This window comes from Sciurus vulgaris (assembly GCF_902686455.1).
Source record: "Sciurus vulgaris genome assembly, chromosome: 1".
Lineage (NCBI taxonomy): Eukaryota > Metazoa > Chordata > Mammalia > Rodentia > Sciuridae > Sciurus > Sciurus vulgaris.
In genome coordinates this window covers 132294356-132315278 of record NC_136461.1, presented here as the reverse complement: position 1 = coordinate 132315278, position 20923 = coordinate 132294356, and the positions used below count along the sequence as shown (strand labels likewise).

At 36.8% G+C, this 20923-nt stretch overlaps 1 protein-coding gene across 14 annotated transcripts in view; it reads right to left on the bottom strand.

The window, feature by feature from the left end:
• RP1 (RP1 axonemal microtubule associated) overlaps positions 1–20923 on the bottom strand; it is a 322403-nt gene that overhangs the window by 245947 nt on the left and 55533 nt on the right. Inside the window, exon 4 of one of the 14 annotated variants that reach the window (XM_079136282.1) lies at positions 13018–19548. The exons of the other annotated variants lie outside the window; for them this stretch is intronic. Within the exon in view, the coding sequence (XP_078992408.1) occupies positions 13889–19548 (5660 nt within the window). The 3' untranslated portion in view covers positions 13018–13888. Of the gene's footprint in view, positions 1–13017; positions 19549–20923 lie in introns of those variants that run through there. 14 annotated transcript variants of the gene reach the window in all.

Sequence of the window (20923 nt, the reverse complement as noted above, 5' to 3'; positions counted from 1 at the left end):
ATAAAAATAATACATAAAAAGAAACAGGAGAAAAAGGGGATAGCCTTTAGGACACAGAAATGCAGCCACTGGATTACAATGGTGTCTATAAGGAAGCTTATATTGTTGAGCATAAGCCAAATATGAATCACAAATACTTGGGGTTAATCCATTGGAGATAAAAATACGAACAAGGCAATAAGTTAAGACTGTTTAATCTTAGCTACTCTTGTTTCAAGATTGATTGAAGTAGTGACAAAATAAATAACTGCTGAGAAGTTCAAGATGTATAACTAATGAAAAATATTTCTATTTCTCTTATCATGCCAAAAAAAAAGTCTTTTCTGCTCCTTGCCTCCTAACATAGCAAAATAACAATTTGGGTCCAAGCAATGAGGGATTGCTTCACAAATGCCAGGGTCATTGTATATAGTTCTCCCTGACACTTTTCATCACACTGCCTCTAAGGAGCGAGCTAATTTGATTATTCCTCCATCTTTCTATGGTCTCTCTTCTCCATCTAAGAATATAGACCCAAGGGTACTTCTCTGACTGTGGACGAAAATTCATCAACAATGGAAAACCATTCCAAGTTCTAAACTCAAGTCTGCAGTGTCCAGATTCTCTTGAAGCAGAGTTTGAAGCAGAGGTAAATGAAAGAAACGAGAGTGGGCAAAGCAGTTTTGAAAAGAGTGGCAAAAATTTACACTACTTAGTTTCAGGACTTACTATTATAACAACAGTAATCAAGACAGTATGTTTTGGCATACAAATAGACAAATCAATGAAATAGAATGAGAGTGTGGAAACTGATTTTCAACAAAAGATTATCCTTTATAATCAAAGAATTCAATGGGGAAAGGAGAATCTTTTCAACAAAAAGTGCTAGAATAATTGGATATTCATATGAAAGAAAATGAATCTTAGTCTTTACCTCCCTCCATGTTTAAAAAAAAACACATAATGGGACAAAAAAATTGAACTAAAATTATGAAATTCCTAAAAGAAAACAGGAGAAAATCTTGTCATTGAAATAAGAAGAGATTTCTTCAATAGGGCTTGAAAAACATGATCCATAAAAAGAAAATTAACAAATTGGACTTTGCCAAAAGTGAAAACTTTTGCTTATTAAAAGCAAGCTATTAGACTAGGAGAAAATGATGAGCAAAACATACATCAGAATACAGTGCACCCAGAATATATAAGAACTCTTACAGCTCTAGACTTCAAATATCCAGTAGAAAATAATTTTTTAAAAGACACTAAACCACAAAATTCATATGAATGGCAAATAAGCAAATGTAAAGATATTCAATATTATTAGTTATCAGGGAAATGCAAGTCAAAATCACAGAGACATACCTAAACACACACCTCAATGGCTAAAATGTAAACAATTTTAAATGCAAGCAAGACTATAGAGCAACTAGAACTCTCATACATTGCTGGGGGGGATGCAAAATAGCATTGCTACATTTTAAAGCAGCTGGAGATTCCTTAGAAGCTAAACATAAAATTACCACATAAGCCAGCAATTTCACTCTTACATATTTACCTAGGAAAAATAAAAAAAGAATTACAAAAAGACTTATATGTGAATATTTATATAACATTTATAATAGACAAAAACTGGAAATTAATATCTATTAACTGGTGGATGAATAAATATACTTACAAATAATGTATGTATATATAAAGAACAAACTATTGACTCAAGCAGCAATAAAAGGGGGGCAGGAATTCACTGTAGAGAGACATGAAAAGCCCTTTTTCAGTCATGAAAATGTTCTATATCTTGATCTTAGTGGTAGTTATAAAAATATATATGTTTAGGGCTAGGGATATAGCTCAATTGGTAGAGTGCTTACCTTGCTTGCACAAGGCCTTGGGTTCAATGCCCGGCACCAAAAAAAAAAAAAAGTTTTTCAAAGCGCATTAAGTCATACACTTAAAATCAGGGAATTTCTGAAAGTAAATTACACTTCAAGTTTATTTTAAAAAATAGAAGGAAATAGAAAATTAAAGAAATTATTCCACAGATTTATCATCTTCAGGTGATATTCACAACAGGAATTCCAAAATGAAAGCAAAAAGAAAAAGAAGGGAAAGAAGATCAAAGTAATAATATAAATCAAATTCCTCCTCTTAAGAACTATATATGAGTACTGGATGCCTAGTACAACAAATGAAAAAAAAAATCTCTGGATATACGTATACACACACACACACACACACACACACACACACACACAATGCAAGTGTGTATCATTGTGAAATTTCAAAACACCAAAATAAACAGAAAGATCTAAAACCTTTTAGGAAAGGGAAGGGGGAGGTATTATAAATACAGGTGCAGAAATGAGACTAGCATAGATATCACAAATTTAGAGAGGTTTTTATTGGTCTAAGTCATTCTTCATATAAAAATCTTTGTTTTTACGAAGATTCAGATTACATTTGACTATATATTTCAACCTATATTTAAATATGAATCTAAAACATATTCCAATGTCATTTAAATGATATATTTTTCTTTTGGTTTAACTACACTACATTCATGAAAATAAATGCAACATATGTGTATACAAATTGTCGTGATTTTATTGCTATGACTTTTTCAGTTTGAGATCTTTATCTCTTGAGAACAGTCATAAGCTCTAGCCCTTCCCTGACTGGGAATCTAAAGGCTTTGGCCTTGGATATTTGCAGTATGCCTTTCATGGGATACTTCTTTACCCTGGCAAACTACCTACTTCCTAAGAGTCTAGCCCATGAACAGGTGTCCATCTCACAAGAAAGTTGTTTTTATTGGAAGACATCCTTGTGGCTCTGTCTGACCTATGTTCACTTTATTCCTTTTAAGATAACTACCTCAAGAGAACTTTAACCAGAACAAAGGTTGAAGGTTGGGTTGGTTTGTGTATGTTATGTGAGACACAATGAAGGAGTGAAATCAAACTGCTGAAACAAGAAATGTATTACTAACAGCTCCCAGAGAAATTAGGGCTGCAGACAGGAGGCCAACAGATGTCCGAAGGAAGTAGGGTGCTGAATGAGGAAGGGGTGCCTGAAGGACATCCATGGGCATTATCCCTGAGGCCTTCCCTTGGAGATTGTAGATTTGCTAGTTCAAAGAAATGTCATATCCTTCACTCCCAAAGGACAGATTAAGTCACATAACCAATGTTAACCATTACATTTTACCATAGACAATAGCTGTGGAGTACGCTGGGTTTGGATCAGTGAGATTAGGAGCAAGCAGGCTACCTACATGGAGAGGTGAGGTTTTAACTAGGCCAAAGGTGACAGGATAATAATGGGTTTCAAGCCAGGTATCCTCTACTCAGGAGGTGAGTCAGGAGTATCAAAAGTTCAAGGCCAGCCTGGGCAACTTACCCAGATCCTGTCTCAAAAATAAAAAGGGTTAGAGATATCTCAGTAGTGGAGTGGCCCTGGGTTCAATTCCAAGTACTGGGAGAAAAAAAAGACTGAGATTCAAATAATGTATTCCTAGTCTAAAACCGAAGCTATGGCAGCAACTAACTATATTTAACAATTTAAGATCATAATTATACACACATATGTGAATACTCATACCTATAACTATTGCATTTAATGTCATCCATTTCTCACTAATCACTTTCAGCACTGATACAAAGAATCCCTTTAATGCATAAGTCTTGTCTTCCTATTAGCCTAACATTCCATTTTAAGTTATTTGATTTTATGGATTTGTCTGAGCTTTAAGCAGTCTTACTTACATAGTAGACTTCAGCTATTCATCAACATTAGTGTTACAAATGATAAAAACTATTCTCAAGAGGAGGAAAAACAACAAAATGATTTTTTACTGTTGCCTTTTGTTGTTTTTGTAGTGCTGCTATTATTGTTCTGATGATCTCTGTTCATGAATCAGAAAGTAAATATCCATATGGTATTGAAATATCTATGTGTAGAGAAGAGGTTGATGTTCACATCCTTTAGGAAGAATTTCAGTTGTTTAAAATCAGTCATTATATCTTGCATCTAAAGTCTGTGCTGAATATTGTTTATTATTCTGAAAACAGAATGAATGGATATATGCTCTAAACCATCAAACTTGTCCCTGTTTGAAAGTTTGGTGTTTTGTCACTTAACTCTAGTAAACTTTTCCAATCATACATTGTTTACTATGACCTTGAATGTTCCTTTAATAACATAGCACTTAAGCCACAGAAGGATACAAATTATGAAAGACAAAATTGCGAAACACCAAGAAGGGAACAGAAAAAGGTGTAGGGGGACTATGACTTCTCAAACATACTCTCAGAGGCTATCTCTTCACTATTTTTAAATTGTCCTACCATCCTCTAAGTTGTAAATAACAGATAATAATGCAAATTATTCTGTCCATAGAAGTATAAATTAGTTATGTCCAGTGGAATATAATTAATTATTGTCCCAGACCGATTCATATTGATTCCGGCATTCCTTAGTTGCCTATTTTTTGGTAATACTTTAAATTCTCCTTTGAAACCACTGTAATATGCAAATGGTTCTCTCTTTATAAGTTAAATAAAGTTTTTGGTACATGTCCATGTTATATCTATATGTGATTCATGATTTTGTTTTAAAAATTATCCTTTAATGCTTTAATAGACAAAAGAGTATTACAATAGGGAAAATACTCTACTTTGGACTAAAATAACTTTGACTTATCGACATGGCTCCCCAGTGGCTAAGCTGCACAGCTAGCCAGCTAATCCCCGCCAAGTGGCAGCCAGTCCAATAATATCCCAAGGAGCCCACCATGCCAGTGTGGGCCTGAGGTGTCGTAAGCCAGACCTGTCACACCATGGCAACCCACCCAGGCCCAGTGCAGAAGCCCCCTCCACACAGCACCACAGCCCCAAATCCCCAGCATCTGAAAAGCACCCAGAAACCACTCCGAACTCAGGAATTCACGTAAGAGATTTTATTAAGCAGACAGGCAGAGTGTCTCCCCACAGGGTGGGAGAGAGAGAAAGAAAATGAGTGAGAATGAGAGTGAGAGAGAGAGAGAGAGAGAGAGAGAGAGCAAGAGCAAGAGTGATAGTGAGAGTGAGGAGGACAGAGAGAGCATGTTGGTGGAGCTATTCTTAAGTAGTGGAATTTCGCAGGCTAGTAACAACAGACCAATGATTGCCAAGAATGTTCACAGGCTGAAGAGTGAACCAATGGCTGGCTAAGATGTTCACAGACTGACGATCTGGGTTGTAAATGGTGTAGGGGGTACAGAATACTGGTGGCAGCAAAATAGCAGATATGATGCCTCCCTTTTTGTTTTTATAGATACCCAGGGGCAGGGTGGGACATTTTTCTGTAGCTTCTTCCTGCTGGTTAGGGGTGAAGAGTCTCATTCCCATAAAAAAGAGGATTAGGGAGGGCTTTAGGCGGGAGCAGAGTTTTTGGAGTCAGAGGTGTCAATAGTGAATTGCAGGTCTCGGCTTTGGGTGTCAGAGGCTGGTAGTCTTGAAGGAGAAGTGATTAATTGACTGATCGGTTGGTGAACTTGTGTGTGTCTACCAGCTCTGGAACCTGTGTATCTGATCTTGTAGGAACTTCTGTAGGCAATTTAGTAGGCACGGTCCTGTTTAGTAAGATCTGTAGACCTTAAAACGACCAAATATTTCTGACTCTGGCAGTTTCTCTTGATGGTTATCAGGCACTCCTGCCTAAGAATCTCTTTTATAGCCTCCAATCTTACTTATTCTTGGGGCTAACACAAGTGAAGCTCTTAAGTTCCAATAAAGGAACTATTGTCTTTCCTTTTAAACCCAGTTATGGCTGTATTTTGGTTATAACTGTTTTTACTAGGTGATCAAGACCAAGCTGGTCAAATTAACCTTGTTCTTATCTGCTGTTAAGGGTCAGCTGAGTTCCCACAGGGGTTACTCATGGAGAACTTGAGAGCAGCTTCTTAGCTCCTTTAGTGCTATTTGCTAGTAGGGTCTCCTTGATGAGGCAGCTTCCTTTGGAAGCATCAGGGATGTCTCCCTTTTTCAATGACTTTCTTTGCAGCAGGTTTACTGATTGACTTTTTATCCTCTAGTGGTCTCATAATCTCCCTGGTGTTGCAAAGCTCCTTAGAGAAGTTCTCTCATTCCCTGGGTTCCAGCTGACTTAGAAGGCAAGAGTCAAATACTGGTTTTCTTGGCCCTTTTGTGTTTCAATCTCAATCTCTAAGTTTGATCTTAAACATCCAGCAAGCCAGTCTCACCAGTCACAAAGTAAAAATATTGGGCTTTAATTTTAATGTTTATGACTTTACAGTTATTTCCCCTTTTTATTTAATTGGGGTCTACATTATCTGTTCTATAGGTGATGGCTTATTATCTCAAATTAATTTAGGTTGCTTGTTCTTGAAGTAGTACTTCTGCAAAACATTATTCAGGCAATAGTTATAGAATTTATACAATGACTTTACATCCAAAACATAAATCAAGGAAAGGCTGGGAGAGCTTTTAACTTTCCTTTTGTGTGGCAAGTGGCAAAATGCTTTCATGTTTCAGGATATTACCCTTTAAACAAATCAGGTTCTAACAGGTTCTGTTATAGAACATTAAATGATATATCTAACTTATATTGGGATCAGACTATGTTGCAATAGAAAATGAGCCTGCTAAGTTTGAGATATGGAGTCAAATGGAGAAGCCAAATGTTTCTGAGGAGACAGCCAAGGGGGTGGGAGTCACAGAGAATTTTAGATTGGGCAGAGCCCATGGCTAAGAGTTCTCAGGTACCTGGAGAAAGGAAACAGGAGAGAAGGGGTATCCCCACAACCTCTCTGTTTTCCCACATAGGAGCAGACTATCAGTGAGGGTTGTCACCATCCCAGATAGGTCTGCAGCCTAAGCCAAGGGAGACCCTAACCCAGTGCTGGGCTTTTTGGAGACAGAGAAAGAGAGAGAGGGAGAGAAAGAGAGAGAGAGAGAGATATCAGGGCCACCATAGAAGAGTTCTGAGGATTCACCACCAGTAATGGGAAGGCTGTCCAGAGTCAAATTTGGTGGTGGGCAAGGAAGTCAGCAACAGCAAGAGGCAGAAACACCCTATGGTGGACATTGGTCAGGGAGGAGGGGGCACAATCAAGGCGGCTCGGATCTCCATGAGGGGAGAGCTAGCAGGCAATGACCATGGATCCCATTCCAGGTTTCATCTTCTTCTCCCTTCTACTAAATATATTTTTTACCTAGAATCTTTTATTTTTCTTTCCTATGTGTTGACCCCATTTTGTTCTGAAACAACTCTTATGAAATTTCTAAATTTAGATGAATTACTCCATTTTAATAAGATTAAATATTTTGTTATGTACAGTAATCTAACTGAAACACAGTTGAAATTTTTGGATCCCTTTGTATATAGAATTGTCCTTGTTAGGACTTAAGTCTTAGTACCCTTGTTTTTAGTGATGACACAAAGCAATTTTAAACACTTTTTATTTACCAATCTATGAAAACATCAATAATGTTTAAGTATGTTACCCCAAGGAATTTAAGGAGTTAAGAGTACTCGATGTTACTTAACAGTTAGCATTTTAATTTTGTAAATTAATCAGATGTCTCTAACAAACACATTTGAGTAAACCTATATATATCAAATCTAATCTACTTATTTTATTGTAAAAACCAATATTTCATGTAAGTGTATTGAACAGTATCTTCCATCTCTTTCCTGTTGAAGAAAAGTTCTAGAAACAATTGATATTAGACACTTTATAGACATCAACATTTTATTAATTTGACCACCTGGAGACTTGTGAGGTAAGTAATTTCAAAGACATTTTACTTTCATTTGTTCACCCAATTTAAATTGAACCTTTTTAAATCACATGAATTAAAGGTATCTGGATTTGTTTTTTTTTTTTAATTTTAATTTTATGAGCACTATATTTGGACATACATATATAGACAGACAACCCGATATCAGACAATAGGATATACACATAACACAAAAGCAAAGACCTTTTAGCTTTTAAGCATTGCAATGTAACAGATGTCCAAAAATAACTCTTGAGTTGAATAAAAATAGAACTGATCAAAAAAACCAATAACCTAGGTATATAGGATCAAAATTGTGAGCTTGAAAAATACAGCATTTAAGGAAAAAAAAAAAAGAGTCCTAGAAGAAAAAATGGTAATGGCCATTAATTATAGCATGAGAGAGTGAGAAAGAGAAAGGGGGGGGGGGAGGTGAGAGAGAGAGACGGAGGGAGAAGGAGAGGGAGAGAGAGAGAGATCTTGTTGAAGCCCAGGAGAAGTTTAAAATGGACAATTTTTTTTCTTCAGTCTCAGGCTGGTCCTTTGTTGAGCCTGCTGCAGTCTACATTTCAATGTAGGCTTCAGCAAGGGTAGGCAGGGGAAATTGCCTAGGGCTTTTTAACCCTTTTTCCTGGTTGGTAATCAGGTCAGGTTTGGATGCAGAAAATTATGAAACACTATCCCACTACTTTTGAGGAATGGGGCTGCTATATCATACTCCTTACTATGACATACCACTGACTGTTGGGCTGGTTAGGGTTACTTCCTCCACACCAACCACCTCCCATGGGGGGCTAGAATCTGTGTGTGGGAGCTCGTGGCAGGAGGACTGGGTGGGCTGGGCAGGGGAATGGAAACAGAAACAGAACGGGGCAAAGGAAATGGAGGAGCAGGTGCTGGAGGGGCCTCTGCTTTAGGGGACTGGTATGGGGGTGATCAGCCGAGTTGAAATCGGAGGAGGAAGAGGGATTAAGAGGGGGAGAAGAAGCCAAAAGAGGTGTTTGGGTTTGCAGGAAGAGCAAAGATCAGGTTTAGTGTGCAAGAAAGAGAAAGCCTGAAGATAAAAAAAAATCTCTTTCCACTTGCCCGCTCACTCACAGAAGTTGTATACCACTACATGGTCATTTTGGATTGATTATCTAAAGGATAGACACCCCAGGGGTGAATCCGCTGGAATGGAGGACCCATGGTGGAGACTGATATAACCAAGTCAGTGTCCAAGTCTTCTCGAGGTCACAGACTAGTTGGCTGGAGATGAGAAGGCAGTACAGTGATGGGGCTTGTCACCCAACCATCAGTGTGTGCCATGCAAAAGCCAAGAGAGTTGAGGACATGAAGTCAGGATTTTCAAGAGAAAGCGCAAAGAGGAACCTCAACCCTGAGAGAGAATCTCCACCATAAAGATAGGACCCACGTGTCAGATAAGGTCAACTAAAGGGGCCAGCCCCTTTAGTAAAAGTCATGGCTGGGGGAACCCCCACTCCTCAACCACCATGAGGGCACCAGACAATCAATGGTCACGTCTCAGGTCAGCAGAGGAGTGTTTAGGTCGACCTAGGGGAAACTCAGCAATCTGAAGCTGGTGTCTGGATATGGAGGAGAGCATCTGGGCGAATGGAAGATGAGACCAGCATCTCGGGGTCTGGGGCGACAGATGGGATTCCACCCACCTAAGTGGTGGTAGAAGAGCCCATCTGAGACACAGCACCAATGAAAGCACCCAGAAACCACTCCAGATACGGGAACTCACACAAGAGATTTTATTAAGTGGACAGGCGGAGCGTCTGCCCACAGGGTGAGAGAGAGAGAGAGTGAGAGTGAGTGAAAGAGAGGGAAAGTGAGGAGGAGGAGGGAGAGAGAGGGAAAGAGTGGCAGTGGAGCTATTCTTAAGCAGTGGAATTTTGCAGGCTAATAACAACAGACCAATGACTGCTGAGAATGTTCGCAAGCTGATGAGTGAACCAATGACTGGTTAGGATGTTTGCAGACTGATGATCTGTGTTGTAAAATGGTGTTGGGGGCCAGAATACTGGCAGCAGCAAAATAGCAGATCTGATGCCAATAGTATCCACAATCCATCAACCTCAACTTCCTATTTTCCAATGAAAGGCAGGAAAACAGAAGTGGAACGGACCAATATGGAAACTGCAGGGCTAAATAATAGTGTTGGCCCTTTTCCAAAACTTGATTTGGATCAATAGCATTGACTTGAGTGCTATATAAACCTCTAGTCTAGCACACTCCAGTGGCAATCTGCCCTCAGGTCCCCTCTCACCCTGCAAGAGTTCTCTTTTCTTCCCACTTGAATAAATTCTATTCCTTTCATCCTTGCCTTCCATTGTCTGTGAATTTCATTCTTTTGGATTTGTGAGATAAGAACATGGAAAGAATTTTCAGAACCCAAAAAGAAGTTGGCAGTGAATTTCTGGGGTCTGCTACAACACTGGAGGGCATGACCCACCATTAAAAGCTGCAACTCGCCACTCGATAGTACCAGAGACGAATTCAGCTTTGTCGGCTGCAACCCTCAGAGTTGATGCTGGCAGGCATTCCCTGCCTTGATTAGCTGCTAACACTAAAATGGGCCTTCTCAGCTGCAGAGGCCTACAGCTTAAACAGACCTCACCCTCCAGCAGAAGCAGAGAATCAAGTTTCATCACTATGCTACCCTGAGGAGTTATAGGATCCCTCTTAGCCTCAAAAAACAAGGAATTAAAAGTAATTATGTTTTCAGGGAAATCTACACACAAAAGATCAAACCACAAAACACAGGACTATTTGGAAGGAATACACAAGAACTGGTAAAGTTCTTCTTTACCAGTCTACCTCTGTGAGACTTAATCCCCCTTTGGCTATAGTAAAGATACTATTACCCATCTGAGGGCATTATTATGAGGGTTGACCAATCAATACAAAGAACCTAAAACAATACTTGACACCAAAAGGGCTCACTATTTTAGTCACCTTTATGTAATAAAGGATCATATGAATATATGTTTTTATTTCTTTTCTTTTAAATATCTCAACACCCAATACTTCTTGATTGGAAGAACACCAACTTTTGAAAAGCCTATCAAAGGCACTAATACTGATGATTTTTTTTTAATAGCTAAAATGTGTTCAGCACTGTGGTCCATGGTTCATGCTTAGAGCTCTAAGTCCATCACCAGTTATCCTCTCATAAGAACTTCAAAGTAGTGGCCCCATTTTACCGATGAGGAAACCAACACAGTAAGTTCCAGAAAATGAAATGTCATTTCAATACTTAAGTCCGAACATTGAAAATGGAGTACATGTTTTGTGTCACTGGAAAGTTAAGAGGTAAACTATTTTAAAAGTGTCATAAAAATTACCCCTACACACTGAGATAATCACTCATTAACTCAGCTTCAACTTGGGTTAGGAGTTTTAAGGTCTCCCACCACCCTCACCAAATTGGGTTTTCCTTGGGACAAACTCTGATAATTGATTTTTTCATTACAAACCTCGATTTCTGAATTACAGCTCCTTGCTACTAATGTTTACGGTATCCCTTGAACCATACAAGTCTCCTTATGAGGGTGCCTGAACATCGCACAGTGCATTGCACAGCTGCCATCTGGTGGAAATAAGCAAAATTTCACCATGCCATACTGGGACTAGAAACCCTGAACTAAGGTATACAATCATGCCTTGGTTTCTGCAGGGGATTGGTTTATCAGGATGTAATTCTGTTGGAAGTTGAAGAGTACTCTGTATTCCTCTGGGTACAAGAAAGTAGACTCCCTTTCTTAGCCTGTCAGTTATTCCACCTCTAAAGTGAAAAGGAAGTCTATATAAAATTCTTAAATTTCCTTGGAAGCATCACTTACATGCTAAATTTCAGTTGCAAGAGTTTTTTAACGCAAGCTTTATGAAAATAAAAACACCCTTTGATGAATTTTTAACGAAAAAAAATCTTCACATTTTTAAATATGAGTGAAATATTGCTTCATAAAACACAAAAAGAGTGCTATCCCTCTACATATTTGCCTACCCTACAAATGTGGATCTGAAGTTAATAATAGGTAAAGAACAAGTTACTTCAAAAGCACTTATCCTTGTAACACACATTTACTAGATGTTTATGACGTTCCAATAATATTCTAGTTCTGAGAGTTATAAAATGTGGCCCTATATCTCAAAATTCAATGCATATGACCATGTTCATTTAAGTAAAAAGTACATCACAGGTTGTGCATTACTAATTCACAACTATAATTCCAATTTCTTTTTCCCAATATTATCTGGGCCACCCAGAACATTGTTTAATGTGTGGTATTGCTACCAAAAATCATATGCTGTATAACTCAAATTTCTAAACCTCTTGGGTGTGATTTCCCAAGACTTCTTAGTGTACCTAAATACCACACTCTTTCCAAATTTAAAAGTCATTTCCTTGTCTCTCTACACTAAGAAATGAAGACTAAATTTTTTAAACATTATATCCCTTCTTCCTCATGTGAAAAAATATACAGTGTAAAGAGCAAATTTTGAAGCACAAAAGACTAGGTTCAAATCCTGCCATGATATTCACTCTGTACCAGTGATGAAAATCATCTACTTCCCTGATCCTAATTTCTAGTACATATTTTTAGAAATGCAGTCATTAGGTCAAATTTACATCTTTATGAGGAAAGATGACATGAAAGATTACACACCTATAAATCTATCATAACCCTGAAATGCTATGGGCACAAATTTAACAATAATGATTCTCCTGTATCATTTTTCAAAAACTTACACCCTTTTATTTTACAGTTTCTAACTGCTCACTACAGAAACTTACACATTATACTTCCATATTTTGACTAAAAGAAAGCATCACTTAATATAGAAGAAGCATACTCTATGTAGAGGTAGTCTTCAGCTGGCAAAGCAGCAATTCATAAAATTGTTCAGGATTGATGACTCATACTGAACTGAAACAAAAGTAATTCTTTATGTAATTAGTTACTTTTTGTTCCTCAAAACCAAATTTAGGGGCTGGGGAGATAACTCAGTGGGTAGAGTGCTTGCCTTGTCAAGCAGAAGGCCCTGGGTTCGATCCCCAGCACCCAAAAAAAAAAAAAAAAAAAAAATTTAAAAAAATTTATTTTAGTACCTGCATGTGTTGCTGCAAAAACATTAATAAAATTCTACTCTAAGTTCACTCTAACAACAGGGACAGATTTCTAAACCCTCTTAAGACTTGTTATACCATACTATAATCATAGAGTGCAAGAATTCTCAGAAGAACATAGTATCATGCAAAATGATTTATAGCCCATAATCTAGTCAAGCTTTTTTATACATCTTGGAAATAATATGTTTTCATTTCTATCAAATAATGTTTTATTAAAGCAGGAAAACACAGAAAGAAATATGTCAAGTTTTTCACAGCAATATTCCTTCTATTTGAAGAGAATTTTAAAGTCTCCATTCTTCTTTTTTCCAGATTAAATCATTTCAGCTCCTGTAATTTTCCTTCACAAAGAATGCCTTAAAAATTTTGTCTCCATTTTTTCTAACCTCTTCATATTTTTTTTTACTTTTGATATTATTTAAAATATTACAATTTCTAAGTACTAGAGAGGTAGCTTAGTAGTGGAGCATCTTTTTCCAGTGACAAAATGGTGAATCATGTCCTATGGAAATAGATGTTCTGAGGGTCCAGGACTCAACACATATGGCACAAGAAACTAGGGTATTATAATGAAGATCTTTTAATTATATACTTTATCAAATCAGTAGTTAAAATTAATAAATGAAGCACTGTATGTCTATTCCATTTATTCAATAATATATTCAATAAACATGTTATACAAAGCCAACAATATAAAAAGATATAATTCTTGTCCTGGGCATATTTTTGATGCCCTAGGCAAAAATTCATATAAACAAGAAATCACAAGTTCAAAACAAAACCACATAAAAACTGTAAATGTTGGAAAAATAAAGAACAGAGTAATAGTGAAAGTCAAATTAGTTCATCCAAGGGTGAAATTTCTAGGGTACGTTCACTTTTAAAGAATAGGAAATTTACTTAGAAGACATTTGTATCTCCATCCCAATGCTTCATCTTATTTTGGAAAAAATGAATTAACAAAGAAAGGTGGTCCCGATATTGCAAATTATAAATCATCTTGCTCATTACTGCTTTCAAGATCAATTAAATTTAATTGGTTTTCCTCTTCCCAAATGAGAAGATTTTCACCCTCAAAAATATAATGTATTTCTAATATTCTGTTAATAACATTTAGGGATGTCTCCACTTGGCAAATATCTAGCAGGTGGGTTTGACAAAACATTTCAAAGAAGAAATGACAGTCAATATTTTCTCTTACTACTCGGTTGAGATTTGGTCTTAAGTTCTGGAATCTGTCATTTAATAAGTTGTTATTCTCATCAACAGTCTTAAAGACACCATCTGTCCAGTTGCTAGGGTTTTGTTTTTCTGAATTCACATCACCCACAACTAACAATGATTTGTGCAAGAAATTAACACAAAACCTTTTCTTTAAATACGATTGAAATTTTTTTAAATTACTTTCTTCCTCTAAGTCCAAGAACTTAATTCTTTTTGGTTTCCTTCTTTTATCCATCAAGTCAAACATTTTCTTGAAATAAAGTCTACCAAATGGATCATCAAGAGCATTATCAACAAATTCTTTTCTCATACTTGAATTATTATTCTTTTCCTTTAATGGGTTTTTGTTTGACTGTGGCAAATATGGGTATATTTTCATCCATAAATGGAAACCCAAGGAGTTTTCAACATCAGAATCTTTGCGATAAGCAAATCCTCGACCTTCCTCATTTAAAGGTTGGACAATAACAGTTAGTATTGGGCAATGTTGACCACAAAGAGCATAGAGTTTATCCAAAGAGTCACCTTCCTGAAGTGTACCATGAGTCATTGTACTGCCAGGTAATGGTTGGGTTTTAATGATATCATCAGAGACAGGGTGAACTTTGTTATTAGAAGATGTAAAGGCATGAGAAACAGATGTGCATACTCTTTCTGAGTGATGATTACCCTTCTCTGTGTGATCTGGTAGTCTCTCCCTGGCACAGGTTTTATTCTGAACATCTGCAAAATCCTCACAAAAAGGTTCAGAGTCGCTCCCATGAGGCATGTTAAAGTAATTGCATCTCAATTCAAGAGGTCGAGACAGCTCCTCCAACTCTGAGGAGGATAATTCAGTCATGTTTGGGCCTGGGATCAAATTTCCAAAATGTGAATATGGTACCTCATTGCTGTTATTATCAAGCAGGGTATCGACTGATGTAGTGTCTGCATTGCCATACATGCCAGGATTTTCAGATGACACCCTTAGCAAATGATTTTCTTTCAGAAGCCACTTGCCTTTGTCAATCAGTTTTCCTTCCTCTTTGTCTCTAACGATCCTGTTATGATCATTTTGCTTTCTAGTACTGCGATCTATAATGTCAGCCCCTTGATAACTGTCCCTCTCACCATTAACATCACATTTACCTTGTCTTTCCTCCTGGAATTCCTGCAACATAGGTGAACTACTAGATACCTGTTCAGAGAAATCAAATGACTGAGCTTCATCATCATAAGAATTTGCTTTCCTTGCACACTGAACTTCCACAGAATTGTAAGGAGAAACTTGAGATCTGTGTACAGACCCTAGAAAAAGGGGTGGTTTCATAATCTCTGCTTTCCCATAAAGTTTTTCTATTGCTCTTTTAACAAACCCTTTATTATATTCCTTCTCTTGGGCAGGGTCATCACTGTCATTCTGGTCATCACTGGATGTTTTATGTGGCTGCTCACTTTCGCTGTCTGGCCTATAATCTGACCAGTCAGAAGTCACTGGGCTTTTGAAGCATTTTTTAAAATCAAGAGAGGACTCTGAATAACTTCCAGTTTCTGTGCTTTTCACCATTTTAGCTCTCATCTTAGTGTCTCCTTCACTGATCTCCTTTTCAGTATTTTGCTTAGAATCATAGCAAAAAACCAAAGATGGTGGTGTCACCTGCCTCCTACTGGTTGTCTCAGAAATTACACCATTCCTTTTTTCTTCTATAATATTCCTACTAGACATGTCTATCGATTCCAGATTTTCACTTGCCTCTGTCTTTTTTTGGATGGACTCTTCAGTGGTTGGCTCTTCTGCATTTAGCTTTGTGTTAAAGATATCAGTGACTTGGTTTTCTAATTCTTCAAAAGACTCCAATTCTGAAACATTATTTCTTTCACTTGAGGTCATGCTGTTGGTTACTGAACCTGGTTCTTCAGAAGTTCTTGATTCTTCCTTATCAAAGGAAGTGTATGTATTTTTATCCTTAAATTTCTTTAGTGAACAATTTTCAAATTCATCTGAAGAACTACGTTCCTTATCAAATTCTAGATCAGTTTTATTTGGGAAAAGGTCACATGGGCTTAAATTACTGACCTTCTGATGTGAAATTGATGTATTAAAGTCACTTTTATATTCAGAGTCTTCCAAAACATTTAGGTCTTTCTGAACTTTATCAACTTTTTTGAACTCCTCATCAAATTCCAATGAATCAGTATACTTGTTTTCTTGAGAGTCTAAAGTATCAACAATATTGAAAACTCTGGTGGGAATGTGGGTCTCATCAGTTAGACAAGCTGCCTCATAGATATTGTTTTCCTTTTGAGCATAAGCTTTCTGGGAAAACTCAGCATCAGTAAGTGAACAGATCTGTCCTAGGAAACAAGACTTATTCATGAAGTTCTGATTCACAGCACCACCATCACAAGGGGAAATAGCTTCACTGGGATTACATATCTCTGTGGCAGGGTAAGTCTTATTCACGGTGCACATCCCACATGGAGAGCAAGTCATTTCTGGAACACATACCTCAGGGTCACAGACTCCATTGGCAGAGCAGCCTCTATCCAAAGAGATTTTCTGAGTTCTTTCATTTTCACTGCAGTTAGAAACTCTCTGAATGTTGGCTGTGACACAGTTTGCAGACAGACCTACTGGAACCATAACCTGTTCTTCCTCACTGGGTCCAGTGCAATTTGTGGTTGCTTCCACTAATTTGGCAACAGCAGCCTTCAAGTCATCAGCTTTCTCTGTGATGGCAATATGCTTTAGAACTTCCAACAATTCAAGTGTGTCTGAAGGTCTGTTGGTAATCTTGTGAGCATCACCTTGACAGTAGCTAGTGATACCTCCCTTTAGGTTTATCACCAACAGCCAAGCTAGAAGAAGAGTAGTGGATGAATTACTTATTGAAGAAGGGAAAGAAACGTCTGCAAGTGAACCTGGCAATTGAACAACTCCATTCTGAATCTTGTTGACACTAGAAACTGAAGCTTGAAATTGGCGAAGCAACAGGACTGATAAGAGGTCTTTTGGGGTGTTCTCTTCCATAGGATCTACTTGAATGGCAACCTCTACGCTTTGCCCTTTCGTAGGTAGGTTCATTCCCTGGTAAACAAGGCTCATTTCTGGTCCTGATTTTTCAGGGGATACTTGACTTTTAGTATTATTATCATTAATAATTGGCTGTGACAATGAATGATATTCATTCAGGGAAACCAAGTAGGCATCATTCACAGATCCAACCTGACTCTCATAAAGATCTTCAAGTTTTTCACCATGATCTTTGGCAACAGGAGATTTAGCTGCCTCTTCACAGAGATTATTTCCTGTCAAACTGGCATTTTTAGTTATGTGCTTACTACTTTGCAGTACAAAAGTATTTTCTTTTACAATATTTGTATGGGGATGATTTCCTGAAGAACTACCATTATTATAATTTACCACTCTCCTTTTATTTTTGTATATTGGAACTGACATTCTAGGTTCTGAAGTTGGATATGGATTTATGTTCTGCAACCATCTCTGTATATAATTTTGAACTGAATTATGGGCAATATCCTCAAGAAAATCAGCTTTTTTCAAAGAAGCTAAAGAATTGGTCCTAGTTCTAGCATGGTGTTTATTTATAATAGCACCTGATTTTAATTTAACCCCTTTTCGTTTGGGGGGGCTTTTTGAAATTATGTGTGAATCATTAACTTTTGGAAGTAAACTCTTTTTGGGCATTCCTCTCAAATTCCCAGATGCTATTTCTGCTTGAGACTGTGGAGCACAAAAAACTTTTGATGTTTGCTCAGTGTGGTTAAACACATGAAACAAACTTTGATTTTTCAAAGAACTTTTGTAATATTTAGATTCATTATGGGGAAGTACTTTATCTCCCTGACCAATTTCTCTTTTTTTAGGTGCTCCTAAGCTTAACTTCTTTAGTGATCTGGATTTTCTTTTGATTAAAAGTCCTTGAAACTTAGGGTTTTGAATACTATTTAATTTATTTTTATGGAAATTCTTAGAAATTGTGGGATTGAGAATACTTTTGGAAGAAAAACGATTTGATTCGATTACCATATCACTTGTATGGAGGTCTTCCTTATACAGTGTCCCTCCTTTAAGGGGACTGTATGAACCTCGCAACACGGTTTCCTCTAAAATTCTATCTTCTGCATTTATTCTCTTACTCTTATTGGAGATTTCTTTGGTTGCAATTTCCCTATCCTGATACCTGGAATTTATTACTTGCTGCTGAACTTTCTTCTTCTTTTTCCTGGCAACAGACAATACAATCTGCTTTTTATTTTCTGGAAGTTCTGTTAAACCACACTGAGAAAATTCATCAGTTAATCTGTCTATTCTTGTAGTGACAACAGAAGATCCTACTGAAACTGTAGCCTCAGAAATACTTTTGTCGGTACCGGAGTTATTACTTGAAGAGTTAGTTGCATCTGTTGAAATAGGACTGAACCTATCACTGGTGTTATTGTAAGTTCCAAAGTTCTTGATATCAGTTTTGTTGTTCGATATTACACTATCAACTATACCTTCTTCCACAATTGAGTTCTCTGATGTAGCTGATGACAAGTCACTATTATGGGACATCTTTACCATCTTCTGACTCGTAATTTCTATAACACCAGCACCTATTGCACTTGATTTGAGGAGTCTGCTTTCTTTTGTTCTTTCTAACGATGACTCCATCTGCTCGTTCTTATTGATCTGAACAAGTCCTGGTTTGTTAGATACTGATGACATTTTACTGCAAGAATGTGTGAACATGTGATATTCAGATTTGTTTTTCCCACCTTCCCTTTCTTCACTATAGGAAAACTGTTTCTCTTGAACTTCTGTTTCAGATACAAGGGTCACACTCCCCATCACTGATTTCTTTTGTCTTGCTCTCCTTGGTCCAGGTGTAGGAGGTCTATAAAAACGATGCTTCACTTGGTTCTGAGTTCCCTGGATGTTATCTGTGTCCATAGCAGCATTCTCCCAACTAGTAGAACTGCAAGTTTCAGCCTCTTGAACTGTCATTTGAGTGTTTATTTCTTCTGCTAAACTGGCTTCTTGATTATTGCCCGAGACATCTGCAGACAGTGAACATGCTGCAAACTTTAAACTAGGTAATGGATCATCTGTTCTTCCTGGAAAACTACTTATCTCACTCTTTTCATCATTATTAGAAAGATCAGATCTATTGACAGTGGTTATCCACTTAATGGTTTCTTCCTTTATCTTGAATCGAACTTTCATCTCAACTGTCATAGTACCATCTTGATTAAAAATAATTGATTTCTCAATATTGTCTTCAGAAGGATATATTGATAAGTTCTGAGAATCGTGTTTTTCTAAGGTCAAGTAGTTTTCAGGAGCAAAAGAATAGTCTGAGTAGCAATCAATGTTATGGGTTTTGTCAGAAGAAACAGAATAAATCTGGGATCTTGGGATTGAAGACCTATGTGTGCTCACTTTCAAGATTTTGAGAGTAAAAGATGACCATATCAAAACACAGTGTGGAAGGTAGATAAGTTTATAATATCCAGTGGAAAAGGCAGCAAAGAAGAGAAAAAAGGAAAAAAATTAGTAAAAAACCCATATTTTCTGGATTTCATAGTAAAATACAGAAATATTACCATATATTTCTAACTCAATATGTTCAATAGTTATTTGAGAAAACTTACTGTAATATCACATACATTTTTTTAAATCACTCTTAAAAGAAACCTTTAATTCTACTTCAATGAGAAGATTCACATAATTTTAACTTAAACAAATTTATGAGGTAATTTTAATAAAGTAGAAATTACTAAGGGTTCTATTGAAAAGAGGGGCTTTAGTGGTTTGTTGTTTCGTTTACCAATAGTAAAACTGTAATCTAACCAAGCACTGCTTATCAATTTAAACAAGTAACAGTAGTAAACTATCTGTGTAAATGCAAGATAGACACCTATAGCATTATGAAGGCAGAAAACATTTATAGCATTTAAGACAGGATTAATAATAATAATTTAGTATTCACTTTGTATAGTCATTGCAGTTGATTTAACACATGGTACAAAAAATAACATTAAGTCACAGGTTCACATATTATTTTTAATGTATATTTTTATCATTAACCTTGGGACTCCTCCTTCTTTTTTTTGTGGGGGGGCGATACCGGGGATTGAACTCAGGGACACTCAACCATGGAGCCACATCCCCAGCCCCTTTTTTGATATTATATTTAGAAATAAGTTCGCACTGAGTTGCTTAGCACCTCACTTTTGTTTGCTGAAGCTGGCTTTAAACTCACGATTCTCCTGTCTCAGTCTTCCAAACCACTGGAATTACAAGCATGTGCCACCATACCTGGCACTCCTGCTTCTTAAATTCAATCAAATTCCTATTAGTAGTCTGTATCAATGTACACATGCTTGCCATCAAGAATGTTTCAGAGTGTAAATCTAAAAATATTTTTATTATTTTATATGCTTTTACTGAATTTATAGATTAAAATGTCTCACTCTTAATTTTTTGAAGTAAAATATAGCAAAGCTCTCAGATTTCCTGAAGTCATCAAAAAAATCATAATTAGCAACCAATGACAGAAACGAAATAATAAAACCACTTTCATAAAATGACCAAGGTGGAATAGCTCTACCATATACATAGCGTATTTTGTAAGCTTAATTCTTACAAAAAAGAAGTATTAATAATTACATATTGGGTATATCTATGAAATAATTAAATGACAATAAATGAGTTTCCCCCACATTAGCAATAAGTAGAGGGATTAATACCTCTTAAAATGCATAGTACCTTTTATTCTGTATCTTAAAAGAATAAAATTAAAATCAAGGTATA